Consider the following 16,912-nt stretch of genomic DNA (forward strand, 5'->3'; position numbering starts at 1 on the left):
TGTATTCCTCTATTCCATAGAAATAGAGGAATGTTCAGAAACCATTACAAAAATAAAAAGGGCAGAAGGATTCTGAGCCCTGGGAAAGGAATCAGAATTAGGAAGCGATTCAAGCTGGCTCCTTCTTGATTGACTGAGGTATAAAAAGACGCGGAGGAAAAAAAGGAAAAATAAAAAAGGCTGTGTTTATTGTTTAATGTTATATGGCCCCGGTTATGCACAGTATATATGTGACTGTACGAAATGAAAATGGAAAGTAAAAACACATTTACTGGAAAAAGAAGCGGAGAAAAACAAACTTACAAGATTCTGTTAACATCTTATATCTCAATCCATTTTAATTTTAGATTTCTTGTAGAGCCTATTTCCTAATCCTGGCAAGTCCAGAGTCAAATGAGGCGCCTTTATCTCCCGCTGAATCTTCATTACAAATTCACGAGACATTCTCCATAACCAATACTGGAAAAACGACACTGCATAATGTCAGCGTATCTTCCCCCCCCCCCCAGCCTATAAATATTCATCCATGCCTCACCTGTCTGTGAGAGGTGTGATGACAAGACGGTCTGTACAGCCCAGGAATTCATTTTGATATATGAAGGCCACATCTGTGATATTCACCATCATTTTATCGGCATCGTCTTTGAAATAAAATCTGCATTGCTTCAGCCACTCGAAATCCGTAGGGCTCTTGATATGCATGCGGCACTAGAAACAAAGGATTGTGCTATCATAGTTCAATATCAGGGTACAGACGTGCCTTCTATTTATTACTTGGAAACAGCTGTTTTCAAATGCAAAGTTAGGTCATCTTTGTGGTAACCACAGAATCCAACGGGAGTACACGAAACTCATAAAACAATCCCAGCACATACAGTAAATACATGTTACAAGCTCAACATCTGACCTTACCCTCAAATGGGATTTGAGGGTAGAGCCGAGGTGGCGCAGTGGTTAAATGCAGCACTGCAGGCTACTTCAGCTGACTGCAGTTCTGCAGTTCGGCTGTTCAAATCTCACCGGCTCAGGGTTGACTCAGCCTTCCATCCTTCCGAGGTGGGTAAAATGAGGACCCGGATTGTTTTGGGGGGCAATATGCTGACTCTGTAAACCGCTTAGAAAGCCCTATGAAGCGGTATATAAGTCTAACTGCTATTGCTATTGCTATTTGACTATTGTTTTTTCTTTCTTCTGCCTTGAAAAAACTGAATAATCAAGTGATTAACGAGATTTACAATGAATTAAATTTGAGTAATGGATCTTTATGACTAAGAGCAAATATAACATGACTGGCTTTAGAAAGGTAATAGTGAATTAACTTAAAATATACACATGGACCAGTATCTTCCGCTACTCCCAGTCCCTTTCCTTTAGAGCAGGGGTGTCAAACTCGCAGTGCCACATTGTCATCACGTGTCGTATCACAACTTTTTCCTTTGCTAAAATTGGGAGGGGGGCGTCAGAGGTGGTATTCAACAGGTTCTGTCCAGTTCTGGAGAACCGGTAGCGGAAATTTTGAGTAGTTTGGAGAACCAGCAAATACCATCTCTTACTGGCCCCTCCGCCACCTATTCTCTGCCTCCTGAGTCCCAGCTGATCGGGAGGGAATGGGGATTTTGCAGTAATCTTCCCCTGCCACACCCACCAAGCCACGCCCACAGAACCGGTAATAAAAATGCTTGAATCCCCCACTGGTGGGCGTGGCCTGTGTGTGACACATATGGCCCCAAAGCCACGAGTTTTACACCCCTGCTTTAGAGATCTATCTATAAGACTGAAGTAACCCTCGGTCACAAAATTGTGTCTCCTTTTCTATGGGCTCTGAGTAGGTCAAAAGAAGAGTGATCTGGGCTCATTGCATAGGGAAATCCCTAAAACTATTATTTACAATGGAAAGTAGGATTCTATTAGATGATGTCAAGCCTAACAAGAAGGCTATTAAGACTATAATGTCAAAGAAGCTTTGAAACATTAATAAACTCAGTAACATTTGGTCCAAAATGACTGACTGCATTGATTACATTTACACATCGCGGACATATCTTACTCTGAAGAATTCAGCCTTTCATAGCACTTATTTAAATAAGGTTTATTTTTACCAGATCATCAAATATGTCTCTTTGGTGCACGTGAATTGTGATCAGTGTCTCATATTTAATGCGTTCCACAGAACTCAGATCCTTGGTAGTCATGTCGATCAGCGTATTCAAGAGTTCTAAGAAAAACTGATTCGTTTTCTGCATCACTTTTTTGTCGTATTTTGCATTGGTCAAAGCCTCCTCCGCTTCTCGTGTCCAGATCATTTGAATACCCAGCAAACCAACCTTAAAAAAAATAATTTACATTAATGTTTACAGGGTTAACTGTTAAGCTTCCCTGTGACCCGTCAAATGCACACCCGACAAAAGCGCGCCAACAAAAGCGCAGCGAGAAAACCGCGAGGTCTAAAACGCTCCCACAAAAGAGCGCCGACAAAACCGCACCCACAAAAGCGCGATTAGGGTTAAGGTAAGAGTTAGGGTTAGGGTTAGTGTTAGTGTTATTACGTTGTTATTATGTTGTTATTACGTTGTTATTACGTTGTTATTACGTTGTTATTACGTTGTTATTACGTTGTCATTACATCGTCATTACGTTGTTTTTGCGCTGTTTCTTGACGGCATGCTTTCATCGGCACACATTTGTTGGCGCGCTTCTGTGGGCGCGATTTCGACCTCATGGTTTCCTCGGCGCAGTTTTGTCGGCGCACTTTTGTCAGGCGCACATTTGTCGGTGAACCAAGCCTCCCAAATCCTTTTTTATTCAGCCAACCAATAACTGAGTCATTACCCTTTTAAAAATTAATGTTATCTACGCAATTTTTACAGACTTGTGAAAACTGAAACGAGGTCAAGTAATCCTCTCCCATCTTAAACTCCTAATCTACCCATTATTGTATTAGAAGAGAGAAGAGAGGTGTCTATATCTCCAATATTTACACAAGCCTTAATTGATCTTATCAAAGGAATTGTGGAGTATAAAATGATGCAGGGTCTTGTAGCAATGCTTCATCATGAGAACATTTCATGGACCACCTCATGGGAATCAAATAGTATTTCTGTCAACTCATAAAGTTGCCATGGTGAGGAAAGGGGAGGAGCACATTCCATGCCTTCCACGCATACCTTCGACTAGAGTCAGATCTCAGATTACTTCAGCAGGCTTGCGAGGGGTGCACCTTGTTGGAGAATATGATTTATGACACAGACTGAGGGGAGGGAAGGAACCAGGGTAAAGTTCAGCTATAATTCAAATGAGGCTAAGATCTGACTGCAATAGGGTATTGCCGGAATGGTGGTCCTAATAAATGACTGGTTTTCTTTTGAAACTTGGCTTGAGGCTCATGAATCAATTAGGGCATCTTTCGGAAACCTGACAGTTTCCTCAGAAGAAGCAGACATAGGCCACAAAGAGCAAAGCAAATGAACACCCACTATTATCTTCTTTCTTCCTCCAGATTTAGAAGCACCCCAAAATCTGCTCTCATTTCATTTCAAATTCCGAAATGAAAAGAGAGCAGTTGCTGTAAGCCATGTTGAGGGGAACAATTGCAAGGAAGTCTTTGGGAAGACTAATATCATTGCAAGCAAACTATTGATGTGATAGAAGCCTTATACATTTTTAATATAGGGGTCTTTTAGACACACTGGAAATCCCTAAAAGTGCACCCCACATTTTTCAAGGACAGGGAACTAATACCATTTCATAAGAACTCCAAACCCAAGTTAAGAACTAAAAATGAGCCACATTAGCAAATTACACATCTATCCAGTATGAAGCTCTACTAAATTTAATAAGATTTCCTAAATGTCAACTGTAGTATTTATTAGAGAAAAAAAATTCACAATAAAGGTATTTCTGTCCGAATTAACATTGGTAGCAATCCCAACCCTGGAAATGCAGATCACACACTCCCTACTGAGAAGGAAGGAAGGAGATAAATTCACCTGGGCAGGGAAGGTATTAAGAAACTCAATTAATTGGAAATCTGCTTCTTGGATATTTGCAGCTGCTTGTCGAATCACAAGGTGCAAAGAGGATTGGGACTCCTTTAAAAGTAAATTGAGCCAAACTTCCACATTGCCATCTGCCATAACAGGTTTTTCTAATTCAATTGTCTCACCTTCCCGAGAAGAAATGGAAAGGATCCGGTCATATACCTGTGAATCATACATATTGCATGAACATTTCATAGTAACAGTTCATTTTTCATTGTTTTTTTTTATATTTAGGCTGTAAATCTGATAAGACTACCAATATTTTGTATGTTCTCTTTGTTGGAACTAATAGCAACTTTGGGGGAGGGAGATTTAAATTAGGGATACAAAATAAAAGGAAAAAAGTTTGTTTTCCCTTCCCCGTTCTTTTAAAACAACCAATTCTATAAAATACACACAACAGATACAATTCTATCACAGATTGCCCCTGGGCCCTGCAGAAAATCCTACACCAATCCAGATATTTAATACCTCAAGTCATGTATTAATCTGATTGACATTCACTCGTCAAAGAGGCAGATAAATATCTTTTCAGGATCGGAGAACTTTTTAGCTGGCAATACTACAAATTAAATGTGCAACTTCAAGCATTACTAGGCAATGGCTCCTCAGCAGATAGGATAATAGTACTCTGTTTTTACATTGCATGAACACAGTCAACAAAAACAGCTAACAGATAGCAAAAAAAAAAAAAGGGAATGGATGAAGACAAGCAGACCAGGATATAATTCTCATCAGTCCCAATCAGCCTGTTTAATATTCTGCAAATTGGGGCAATTCAGCCATGAACATATGGGATTGCCTACCTCCGGGTAAGACCCTAAACTCAACCTTGAGGTGAAAAAGAGAGGTGTGATGGATATATTATCAATTATGTGAATAATTTCACTGGTTGCTGAGGAGTCTTTGTGTTCTTGGGTACTTGGAGGTTACACCAGGGCTCAAGAGAGCTTGACAGATCTCCAGCAATGATTATGCCATTAGTAGTTAATCAAAACCATAAAATATTACAATCACACCAGAGGTGGGTTCCTACCAGTTCGCACCTATTCGGTAGAACTGGTTCGTCAAATCTACCGAACCAATTAGAAGAGGTTCCACCAGTGGACACGGAAAGCAGGCCGCACCTACAGAAGAGGTTCCAAAAATTTTTGAAACCCACCACTGGTCCTTGGATATGATTATTCTACACTATCATGCTCATATTTATAAAACTCAGTGCCTCTGTGAAAGGTAAGGGTGACTACTGCGTTTGTGGTGCAATCAGAACATTGCGTGTGTTGAGGTTGTTTTAACGCAAACCAAAGATGCCTTTTAAAAAACAAGTTTACATCATAGTCTTATGCAGGCCAGTGCTGTGTGTGAGGTAATTTAAGGTGGTTCTGACAAGTGTCGTTGACATCTTCATATCCGGTCACATGGGCGGCAAGCCACTCCCATCCGGTCACATGGGCGGCAAGCCACTCCCACAAAGGAGGCCACACCCACAGAGTAGGTTCAAACAATTTTTGAAACCCACCACTGAATCACACCAACCTTATCATGGAATTTTACAGTTTTGATGTTGTCAAAAACATTTAGCAAGTGAGCCTGTATTGTGTGTGAGTCTGAAGCTTGTCCTAGGATCTCCAGGAGAGCAGGATCTGACACGAAGAAGAAGCGAGGAAATGAGAGTCTCTTTTTCTCCAGGTAACTGAAATTAAACAAAACCGAGAGGAATACCGTCACGTGTGTAAACTTTAAAAATTATACTTGTCATTATCTTCCAACGACCAGATCTCCTCAGCTCCCCTCTAGAGAAAACATCATTCATGATAGAATCAGAGTCTTGTCTTGCAGCTGACATTTTAAATGGTTTGATCTTGCCAGCCCCATTCATTAATTCATATATTGTACAAATGAATGAAGCTCACTTCACTCAGACATATTTAAACTAAAATGTTAAGCAATCAAAAATATGCAGAGCAAGGGCTTGAATAAGTAGTAAGTATGATGAAGTAGTGATTAATTGCCTTGTCTTAACTGTATCCAGTCCAGCAACCTCATGACTTTATCCAGTCCAGCTAGGAAAACACATATTTTTCCTCATTTTCCACATGAGCCGAGGTGGTGCAGTGGTTAGGGTGCAGTACTGCAGGCCACTTCAGCTGACTGTTATCTGCAGTTCAGCGGTTCTAATCTCACCGGCTCAAGGTTGACTCAGCCTTCCATCCTTCCGAGGTGGGTGAAATGAGGACCCGGATTGTTGGGGGCGATATGCTGACTCTGTAAACCGCTTAGAGAGGGCTGAAAGCCCTATGAAGCGGTATATAAGTCTAACTGCTATTGCTATTGCTATTTTGGGGGGGATCATAGATTAACATTACGTGCAGATACTGAAAAACTGTCTTATCCCTCCCCACTCCCATATTAGCACAGACACAAGCAGATCATGTGCTTCCCAATATTTATAAATTTCGGGAGCTCTGATGAATTTAAACTAGAGTAATCTTAATTAAATTGACATGGCCTAGTGTTATCCCCATTCTTCATCCTAAATTAAAAACAAAAATAGGATAGACAATATTTTTATCTTCCAGCATTCTCTTGATGTCTTCAACATATTCCTTCTACCTGAACCAATTAATACAGAGCTGGGAGCAGTGAAGACAAGGAGTCAACTGTCTTGAATTCCCTTTTCTAACCACAAATCACATATAGATTAAATTTTAAATTAAGCCTATCCATGCTGTGACTTAATAATGCCATACAGAGCAGCATTACATGTAGCCTAGAAGAAATCATGTTGCATTAACCTAAGACATAATTATTAAACACAGTGTGTGTTTTTATTCCTTTTGACCCCAGCCTTGAAAAAGACATTTTATTGGCTGATTGCATATTTACTCTTTCAAATATATGTTTTCAAATATGAATTAGCAAAATATTCACAAAGTTGCTTATACGTATCCTCTATGTTAAGATAGCCATATATTGTATGCTCTGTCATGAATATATGAGGACCCTTTAATTCCTTTGAAATTAATTTTTAATTCCAAAATTATCTCAACAGATTCACCACTGCTCTTTGCCCACTCAGAGAATTTTTAACCTAATGCATATTAAAAAAAGCAACATGTTATTTTTCCTGTTAATTAACACAATGATTGTATGTTAGTGAAAAGTTTTTAAATAAGCAGAACTTACCCTGTGAGAGATTTTTGACACATTTCCAGCTGCTCCAATAAATGAGGCAATAATTGTCCCATGGTTTCATCCCCAACACAACAATGGACAACATTTGGTATTTCATGGGCTCGAGTCATTATCTTTACCCATGATTTGTCAATATTAGAGAAGCGTTTGGCTTCCTGTTTAAAGTACAAATAAGAATGGCACTTCAGTCCCTATACACATTTTATTGATGTCAAGATTTAATAGGTTTCTGTTGTGGCCCAGCAGGAGCCATTGGAGCTGCCACCAGACTCCGACAGCGAGGGGCCCTATGAGTCAGCTCTGGAGGATGTGGAGGACCCTGGACAGGGTTCCGACTCCAAGCAGGGCACAGAGAGGCTGGTTGGAGGCCTCAGGAGGCGCCTGAGCCTTGGACCAGTGGGGAGGAGACAAGGGAGAGTGAGCCAGACGCCAGTAGTGAGTTGTTCCTGGATGCACGGCACCGAAGAGCTAATAGGCGTCAGGAACAGTTGCGCAGTTACAGGAGGTAATTGCACTCAGCTGGTGGTAATTAGGCTCCTCTCCAGATTATAAAAGGACTGCTTGTGCACACGCCCCTCTTGCAGAAGTCAACGCAGGAACTAATGTTGGAGAACATTATGGTGAGCTTGTCAGGCTGGATTGCTGCCAAGCCTTATCTGTGTTTATTGCTGCCCAAGCTTGTCTGTGCCGGTTTGCTGCCAAGGACCTGTCTGTCTGTTAATTAAAGGCCGTAACTTATCTTTGGCTCGGAGTGTGTGTTGGTGTGGAATGAGGTGGGTCAGAACAGGTTTCTTTCAGCAATCTTTCTTTTTTCATGATCTTCTGGCTACATTAAGCTAATTTTCAGAAACCAGTTCTGATGTCTGTTGAGTTATTAATCTAATTGTCTTATTATAAGATGGGACTCTCTGGCCCTCAAAACCAGTCGTCCCCAATCTTTCTGGTTTTGTGGACCAGCAGTAGCAGAGGGAAGGCGATGGTTTCACACATGCACACATGCCAGCTTACACAAATGGAGCAACTTATGCAACCCAGTTGTGAATGTAGACCAGGGTCGGGGATCCCTGCTTTAAACTATAGCTTCCAACAGTGTCTGTATGGGTCATCCCAGTTTGAGCTATTGAGAGATGCAGTTCAATAGCATCCAGATGTCATAGCTGCATAAATTACCTTTAATACATCTGCAGATTCCTCTGCAGAACCAAAGAAGAATTCTTACCTTAGGAAGCTGTTTGGCAATATCTCCACCAACAAACACAGCTTCTAAATATATCCATAAATTCTGCACCATCATCCAGTTCTCAATAATATCAGTTGTGTTCGAAAGAGATTGCACCCATTTTTGTATCTGAGCCTTGAATGGTGAGTTATATCTGCAATAATTGCACATATTCAAAAATGAGCAAATGAATCTCTACATTTAAAAAAAAGAGAGAGAGATCTACATATTACATATTACCTATTGCTCATTAGGGAGCCCAGAATCATCAAGCTGTCCTCCATACTTGCAATAATTTCAGAAGTGCTGTCTCCCCTCAAGAGAAGTTCTCCACGGGTTTTAAAATTAGCAAAAGTAAATGTTTTATTGTCCCATTCAGCGATCACTTGTTTGAGCTTCTGTTCAATGTCCCTCTCTTTCATGGCACTGATGCAGATGTCCTACCAAAACCAATCAGAAGGTTAGTAATAAAAAACTAAATCCACAATATTAGAATATCTTCCAGACAATAGTCCTGGAAATTTCCAAGCTAAAGTTAAATGAATTGCTTCAATACATACTGTAGGTACAAAAAAGTTTAATAAAAAGTGAAGGATTGTTCAGGCAGATAAACCCACTTGCTATAACCCAAAACAAAGTATTTTACCCATGTACATAATACATAGCTTCCTGTTGTGGCCCAGCAGGAGCCGTTGGAGCTGCCACCAGACTCCGACAACGAGGGGCCGTATGAGTTGGCTCTGGAGGATGTGGAGGACCCTGGACAGGGTTCCGACTCCGAGCAGGGTGCACAGAGGCTGGTTGTCCACCAGGAGATGCCTGAGCCTTGGACCAATGGGGAGGAGACAAGGGAGAGTGATCCGGACGCCAGCAGTGAGTTGTTCCTGGATGCACGCCATCAAAGAGCTACTAGGCGTCAGGAACAGTTGCGCAAGTACAGGAAGTAATTGCACTCAGCTGGTGGTCATTAGACTCCTCTCCAGACTATAAAAGGACTACTTGTGCACACGCCCCTCTTGCAGAAGTCAACGCAGGAACTAATGTTGGAGAACATTATTGTGAGCTTGGCAGGCTGGATTGCTGCCACGGCTTATCTGTGCTGGATTGCTGCCCAAGCTTGTCTGTGCCAGTTTGCTGTCAAGGACCTGTCTGTCTGTTAATTAAATGCTGTAACTTATCTTTGGCTCGGAGTGTGCTTTGGCATGGAACGAGAGGGGTCAGAATAGGTCAGTATGGCAAGATTGGTTTCTGATCCTGAGTCAAGGCAGGAGGTTGATTTTTCAGACTTGTAGTGATCCAGATAGATTTGGCTATTTCTTAGAGCAGGAAGCAACATCTGTCAAGCGTGTTGAAAGTTAAATAGGGCTGGGCTGGGTTAGTGTAGTTAGTCCTTGACTAACTGCACTAACCCAACAGTTGACTTACAACCGTTGGTTTTGTGTCTGTCCGAAGTTACAGCAGTACCGAAAGTGACTTATGACTGTTTTTCACACAATAGTAACAGCATTGCCACGGTCACATGATCAAAATTCAAACGCTTGACAACTGGTTCATATTTATGACAGTTGCTGTGTCCCGGGGCCATGTGATCATCTTTGGCAATCTTCTGACCAGCAAAGTTAATGGGGAAGCCAGATTCACTTAACATTAAATGACTTGTGTTCAGTGGTGGGATTCAAATAATTTAATAACCGGTTCTCTTCCCTAATGACCAGCTGGGTAGGCGTGGCTCGATGGTCATGTGACCTGTTGGGTGTGGCCAACTCAACATCACTCATGTCGATGGGCGCTTCGTCTTAGCTGTTACGATGTAATAAGGGTTAACCGGAGAGGCAGTTTCTGTAAGCAGGGCAATTAAGATTAGGCTAGAAACAACACCAGAATGTTTCCTTCCTGCCTTCCTTACAGGATTAGCCCTGTAAAGTGGAAAAAAACAAAAGGAGATTTCTTCCAACAACCAGTTCTCCGAACTGCTTAGAAAGTTACCAACTGGTTCTCCCGAATAGGTGCAAACTGGTTGAATCCCACCACTGCTTGTGTTATTAAATTAATAACTGCGGTGATTTACTTAACAACTGTTGCCAGGAAAAAAAATCATAAAATGGAGCAAAACTCACTTAACAAATTCCTCGCTTAGCAACAGAAGTTTTGGCCTCAATTTTGGTCATAGGTCAAGGTTTTCCTGTTCTAGAATTAAAGATTACAATGGCTGAAAGAAAGAGATGCCAATGGCAAACGACATCAATGCTGCTGGCACCAGAGTTGAGTTTGACTTTGACTCAAACGAAAAAAGTAACGTCTCAAATAGCAAATAACAGATTTGCTATTTTCAGGTTGTTGGTTTTTGTATGTGGAATAAAAAAAACCTTGTGTGCTTTGGAAATACAATAGTTAGATCATTCATTTCAATATCAAAGATATTGGGTACTTGAGAGACCGCCTCCTGCCAATCACCTCCTCACGACCAATTAGATCACACAGACTAGGCCTCCTCCGAATCCCATCTGCCAGTCAGTGTCGACTGGCGACTACACGGAGGAGAGCCTTCTCGGTAGTAGCTCCGACCCTTTGGAACGATCTCCCCGTGGAGATCCGTACCCTCACCACCCCCCAGACCTTCTCATGAATCACAATAATAAAATATTATCTATATATGAGGCTATAGTAGGCATGTTCTCTAATGTCAGAGAAATATCTTGGACTTTTCTTTGTGTGTGTGTTGAGAGGGTGCAGTTCAACCCAAAGGTTAACTATCATGCATGTGGACAGATAAACTATTTATTATATGACTATATCCTATTCCTCTTTTTTGGACTGAATTTCAGGGCAATCTAGTTATTATAGTTTAAGTAAACACTGATTTAGGCAATTATTCTGTCTCTCCTGGATCTGATGAAAAGGTGTGATGGAGATTATGAGAGACACAGTAAGTTGCTGGTGCTTGTTTTAAATTTTTGAATAGCAATAGCAATAGCAATAGCGCTTAGACTTATATACCTCTTCATAGTGAGTGCTTTTACAGCCCGCTCTAAGTGGTTTACAGTGTCAGCCTATTTTCCCCAACAATCTGTATCCTCATTTTACCCACCTCGGAAGGATGGGAGGCTGAGTCAACCTTGAGCCGAATGATCTCACTCACTCATATTAAAATCTGGCTATCCCATCAGGCCTGGGGTTAGATTGTAATCCGTCCCCGCCCGAATGATGAATGCTGTGTTCTATTTTTAATTATGTATTGTTCTATGTCTCGCTGTTTGTATTCCCCCCCCCCATGAATTGTAAGCCGCCCTGAGTCCCCCCAGGGAAAAGGGCGGCCTATAAATAAACTTTCCAATCCAATCCAATCCAATCCAAAGATGCAAGCGTATCATTTTCCCCTACCTCTATCTCTTCTTTGTATTTCAGCAAGGGCGCTTCCATAATATTTCTCATTTTGAAAGTTTCATTCTCAACATCGAAATTGTGGGCAGTGAGATCAGTGAGGCGTTTCCAGTGACGGGGCATCATGGCTTTGTTGGACATCAACTCAAGCAAAGGACAACATTCACTGAAGTCATCGATGGTTTTCTTAAGATCCAGAAATGCCTGCCATTCCTTCAAGGCTCGCGGTAGCTTACGGCATCTGCAGGTAGACATACAGTGGGGCACGCTCAAAACTATTGTAAAAATTCCACTAGAAAGAAATATTTAAAAACAACCACAATCTTAAGAACCTATATATTTACTAAAACTCTCCTATTTATCTGGATGTAAACTTTTAACTGGGTGAAATGATGCATTGTAGGGCAATAATTTTGAATCTCAAATGGGCTAACTTGCAAAAATGTGTCCAAAATCCAGAGTCCTGGTGACTCCTGTGGAACGGAAATTTGGCAAATTTTATAAAACATCTTATGACAAAATGCAAAATGTCATCAAACTTTTCCTGATGTTTGACTGTGCGCTCTACATGGGGCAGCCCTTGAAGAGTATTCGGAGACTTCAACTCGTCCAGAACGCAGCCGCGCGAGCTATTGTGGGTGCACCTCGGTACACCCACGTTACACCTATCCTCCGCGAGCTGCACTGGTTACCGATCAGTCTCCGGATACGCTTCAAGGTGCTAGTCGTAACTTATAAAGCCCTTCATGGTATTGGATCTGGGTACTTGAGAGACCGCCTGCTGCCAATTACCTCCCACAGACCCGTTAGATCTCACAGGGTTGGCCTCCTCCAGGTGCCATCTACCAGCCAATGCCACCTGGCTATTACCCGGGGGAGGGCCTTCTCTGTGGCATCTCCGGCCTCTGGAATGAACTCCCCGCAGGGATTCGGACCCTCACCTCTCTCCAGGCCTTCCGAAAAGCCATCAAAACCTGGCTTTGCCGGCAGGCCTGGGGGTGATGAGTTCCCTCCCCTCTCGACATGTATGGCTGTGCGACTGTTGCTTACTTTTATTATTTGTATTTTGTCTTTTTATGTTCCCCCTTTTCCCCCTTGAATTGTTCGCTGCCCTGAGTCCTCCCGGAGAAGGGCGGCATACAAATAATAAAATACAATACAAATACAATACAATACTGCTTAACATTGACTATTTTCAAGGCAGAATCATCTCTGAATATTTCTCTGAATTTTTAAGAACCAGTGAAGGCTTAGAAAGATCTTTGTATGTTAAACGGATCAATGAAGATGTAAGGAATAATTGATATATACATGAATTAGCAATAGCAATAGCAGTTAGACTTATATATACCACTTCATAGGGCTTTCAGCCCTCTCTAAGCGGTTTACAGAGTCAGCATATCACCCCCAACAACAATCCGGGTCCTCATTTTACCCACCTCGGAAGGATGGAAGGCTGAGTCAATCCTGAGCCGGTGAGATTTGAACAGCCGAACTGCAGAACTGCAGTCAGCTGAAGTAGCCTGCAGTGCTGCACTCTAACCACTGCACCACCTAACCACTATATGGATTAATAATTAATAATGGGAAACTATTCTTGGAATTCTGTATGATTGGTGACATTATGGTTAATTGAAAATATGAATGTATATTATAAATTAATGGGAATTCTTTGTTCCAATCTTCGCTTTTTCTCCTTAGAGATAGGTGATATTATAATACTTTAAAGACTCATTGTTATTTGATAGATAATTATGAATTCAAGGAAATAAGGATTGTTACAAATGAAAGAATATTAATGGTAGTTTGAACACATAAGGCTCAATGACAGTGAAACATTCAGTTATGTTTAATGTAAACCAGTGATGTTAATCCTAAACTTAAGAATTGATGCACAAAAACTTGTAACCAAACAACATGCTTGAGGAAATGGAGGAAAGTTGTTCTTTTTTCTTCTCTTGCTTTGTTTTGTATGTGTTGTTTTGTTTAAAAAGAATAAAAATATATATTAAAAAAAGAAGTTCTGCCATTGTTGAAGGTATTGAGAAATCTGGTAAGGAAATATCTCTGAAGCGATGGCACAACAGGTCCCATGTTGTCTAGTATTCATTAAAAGTCTCACACAATTCCAAGCGATTTTCTTCCCGGGTAAGTATATACAGAATTGTAATCCTAAACACTTCCATCAACAGTCTAGTATTTGCAGGACAATATATAATTTCTTTTTAAACCTAAAAATCCATTAATATAAATTAGCTAACGGAATGGCAGAGATATTTCACTGATTTTCTGCCAATGGCAGATTATGCAAGTTGCAATTCATTGTCCACAAGTTCCCACCCCACCGGGAAAAATACATCAGAGCAGAGTTTTGCTTAATTGGATTTGAAAGGAACTGTCTAAACCAGTGGTAGTCAACCTTTTTCTACCTACCGCCCACTAATGGATCTTTCTTGATGGAGAAATTTCCTTACCGCCCACCAGTTTTTGCGCAAGTGCGGAATATTAAATAAAAAATAAAAAAATAAAAAATGTTCCTTTTCCTGTCTTTTTTTCTTTACCTTTCTTATAGTATTTCACTATATCAAGGATCTCTTTTTCCCTTTTTTATTTTCTCCTTCTCCTTCCTTTACTTATTTCTTTCTTTTATTTTATAAGATAACAAAACTTAATTTATGAGCCAGACTAAACGCTGCTTACTCTCCTCCTTTATTTTATCCCCTTTTCTCCATTTTCTTCCCCTTTTTTTGTTATTTTTTTAATCTTTTCCTTTTTATCTCCTTTTTTTTACCTTCCTTAGGGCAATGTACAAAAGTAAGGCTGAGCTAGTTAGCCCACTTATTATTATTATTAGCCAACAATTCTCTCCTACCTATAACTTTTCTTTCTCCTATTTTGCAACTGCTCTGTTGGGCTTCTGCCTGTCTCTGCTATCCATTCCTCTCCTTCCTCTTCCAAAGTGTTTGCTTCTCCTATTTTGCAACTGCATTCGCTCAAAAGGAAGTTTTAACCTCCGAAGTGCCCACCTGGAATCCTGAAACGCCCATTAGTGGGCGGTAGGGACCAGGTTGACGACCCATGGTCTAAACAATGCCAGGTTCACATCTTACAAGTGACGCAGTGGTTAGGGTGCAGTACTGCAGGCCACTTTAGCTGACTGTTATCTGCAGTTCAGTGCTTCTAATCTCACCGGCTCAAGGTTGACTCAGCCTTCCATCCTTCCGAGGTGGGTGAAATGAGGACCCAGACTGTGGGGGGCGATATGCTGACTCTGTAAACCGCTTAGAGAGGGCTGAAAGCCCTATGAAGCGGTATATAAGTCTAACTGCTATTGCTATTGCTATTACATTAAGCAGTGCTTCCTTAAGTTTGTACAATGGTCCAAGATACACGTTAACGCGTTTAAAGCGCCACAATAGTTGAATCTGTGCCCTACATTAAGCAACAGTGATATCAAAATAAAAGGGATCAAAATCAATAAGATGGCAGGCAACCCCACAAGGTAGGCAACATGATGTACATGCAAAACTGGCATCCTGATGTTCTGTCCATCATTCTTGCCAATTTTGACATCTACTCCTCACATAGGCGCTACATATAAACCATATTATGACTCAGCTGAATCTGCAAAACCATAAAGCAGGCGTCTATGAAAATCAATTAACACACCCTCCCCCCAGGAAATGTTAAAGCACCATTTCTACTCTAGTGACTATACCAGTGGTGGGTTGCTCATCCCGTTCCAACCGTACCGGTACGGTTGGAACGGGGCCGGCGGCGTCCTCGTGCACGCGCGCAGCTCACGTATGCGTCTTAGTGCCTGCGCAATGCTCCAGCTGCTCATGGAGAATCGCACAGGCGCTGTATGTGCCATGCACCTGCGTGGAAGCGCAGAAGCCTTCAAAGACCGGTATGGAGCGCGGGTGGGCCCTTCGGCGTTCCCGGAAGTTACTTCCTTCCGGGTTTACCGACCAACCGGTCCGTGCGGACCGCTGCGGACCGGTTGAAACCCACCCCTGGACTATACCTACATTTATTGTAACGTTTTAGTATAAACACAAAAGAATATTGTAGTAAAGTCCCCATAAAGGAAGCCAAGGAAGACTATATGAAACATAGATTATTCCTCCATCTCCAGTTTTTGCTTCAGCGACACAACTGCCCATTAAATGTTACAGAATATTCAGTGACAAAATAAAGACAAATTAAGCTTATTTCCATACCATGTTAAAAAAAAATGCGCATTTATTTGCATGGCACATGCATTTGTCAATAAAAGAAGGGTCGTGACATAGTGGCATTTATTAGAGATGCAGACAAATTAATCAGAAGAAATAAATTGAAATCAATTAACATTTCGCCAAGCACCAAGAAGTAACTGAGATTCAATTTTCTTACTATTGGTCTTTCAGAGGTCTGCTTTAAGCAGTGTATTGTTAGCATCAGCCTGAAACAGATCAATTGTTCCCTCCACCTATCCTCAATAATAGATCACAGTAGCTCAGTTGAATAGAGACATGCAGTTCCTATGTTTCCTCACCTGTTTTGAAACTCAAGGAGTTCATTATTAATCTTTTCAATGTTCACTTCTGACCAGAGGATATCATGGTAGCCATTCACTGTATCAATGACATTGTTGTACAGGCCATACAGCTTCTGCAACAGGTTCAGCTGCTTTTTTATCTCAAGGAGTTGAGGGTATTGAGTGACAGGCAAACCGAAAAGTTCTTCACCTCCTGTGTAAGTAATGTATTTCCGGAAAAGGTTGTCAAATCGGTTCTAGAGAGTAGAATAAAAGTTTGAGTGTTCTTAACAATATTCAAAACCACAAGCAATGCATAAATAACTACCTTGAGTGGGTTTAATTGTTCCTAAAGCAGAAAAGGCCATAACGAAAGAAAATTAAGAACTCGAGAGATAACAGCCAAATATGGAATTCATTGTTGGTTGGGTTTTCCATTCTGTATTGTACATCTTCTGAATTCCCACTTCTAGATGAGAATTGTTAAGAAACAAAAGAAACAATACAGCTACCAAGAATCTTGACATCCCCTATCTTAAAAACCGGCACTCATAAACA

General features: G+C 41.1%; 1 protein-coding gene across 2 annotated transcripts in view; it reads right to left on the bottom strand.

Moving 5' to 3' along the window:
* DNAH5 (dynein axonemal heavy chain 5) overlaps nucleotides 1–16,912 on the bottom strand; it is a 202,374-nt gene that overhangs the window by 121,003 nt on the left and 64,459 nt on the right. For both annotated transcript variants that reach the window (XM_087721975.1, XM_087721976.1), the window contains exons 27-35: nucleotides 16,373–16,611; nucleotides 11,833–12,073; nucleotides 8,692–8,891; nucleotides 8,452–8,605; nucleotides 7,224–7,387; nucleotides 5,574–5,730; nucleotides 3,987–4,199; nucleotides 2,100–2,324; nucleotides 536–708 (exon numbers count right to left, since the gene is read on the bottom strand). In XM_087721975.1, the coding sequence (XP_087578101.1) occupies nucleotides 536–708; nucleotides 2,100–2,324; nucleotides 3,987–4,199; nucleotides 5,574–5,730; nucleotides 7,224–7,387; nucleotides 8,452–8,605; nucleotides 8,692–8,891; nucleotides 11,833–12,073; nucleotides 16,373–16,611 (1,766 nt within the window). The remainder of the gene's footprint in view (nucleotides 1–535; nucleotides 709–2,099; nucleotides 2,325–3,986; nucleotides 4,200–5,573; nucleotides 5,731–7,223; nucleotides 7,388–8,451; nucleotides 8,606–8,691; nucleotides 8,892–11,832; nucleotides 12,074–16,372; nucleotides 16,612–16,912) is intronic.

Source organism: Thamnophis sirtalis, unplaced genomic scaffold (genome assembly GCF_051295495.1).
Source record: "Thamnophis sirtalis isolate CommonGarterSnake01/CBP01778 unplaced genomic scaffold, rThaSir2_p1.2 scaffold_8, whole genome shotgun sequence".
Lineage (NCBI taxonomy): Eukaryota > Metazoa > Chordata > Lepidosauria > Squamata > Natricidae > Thamnophis > Thamnophis sirtalis.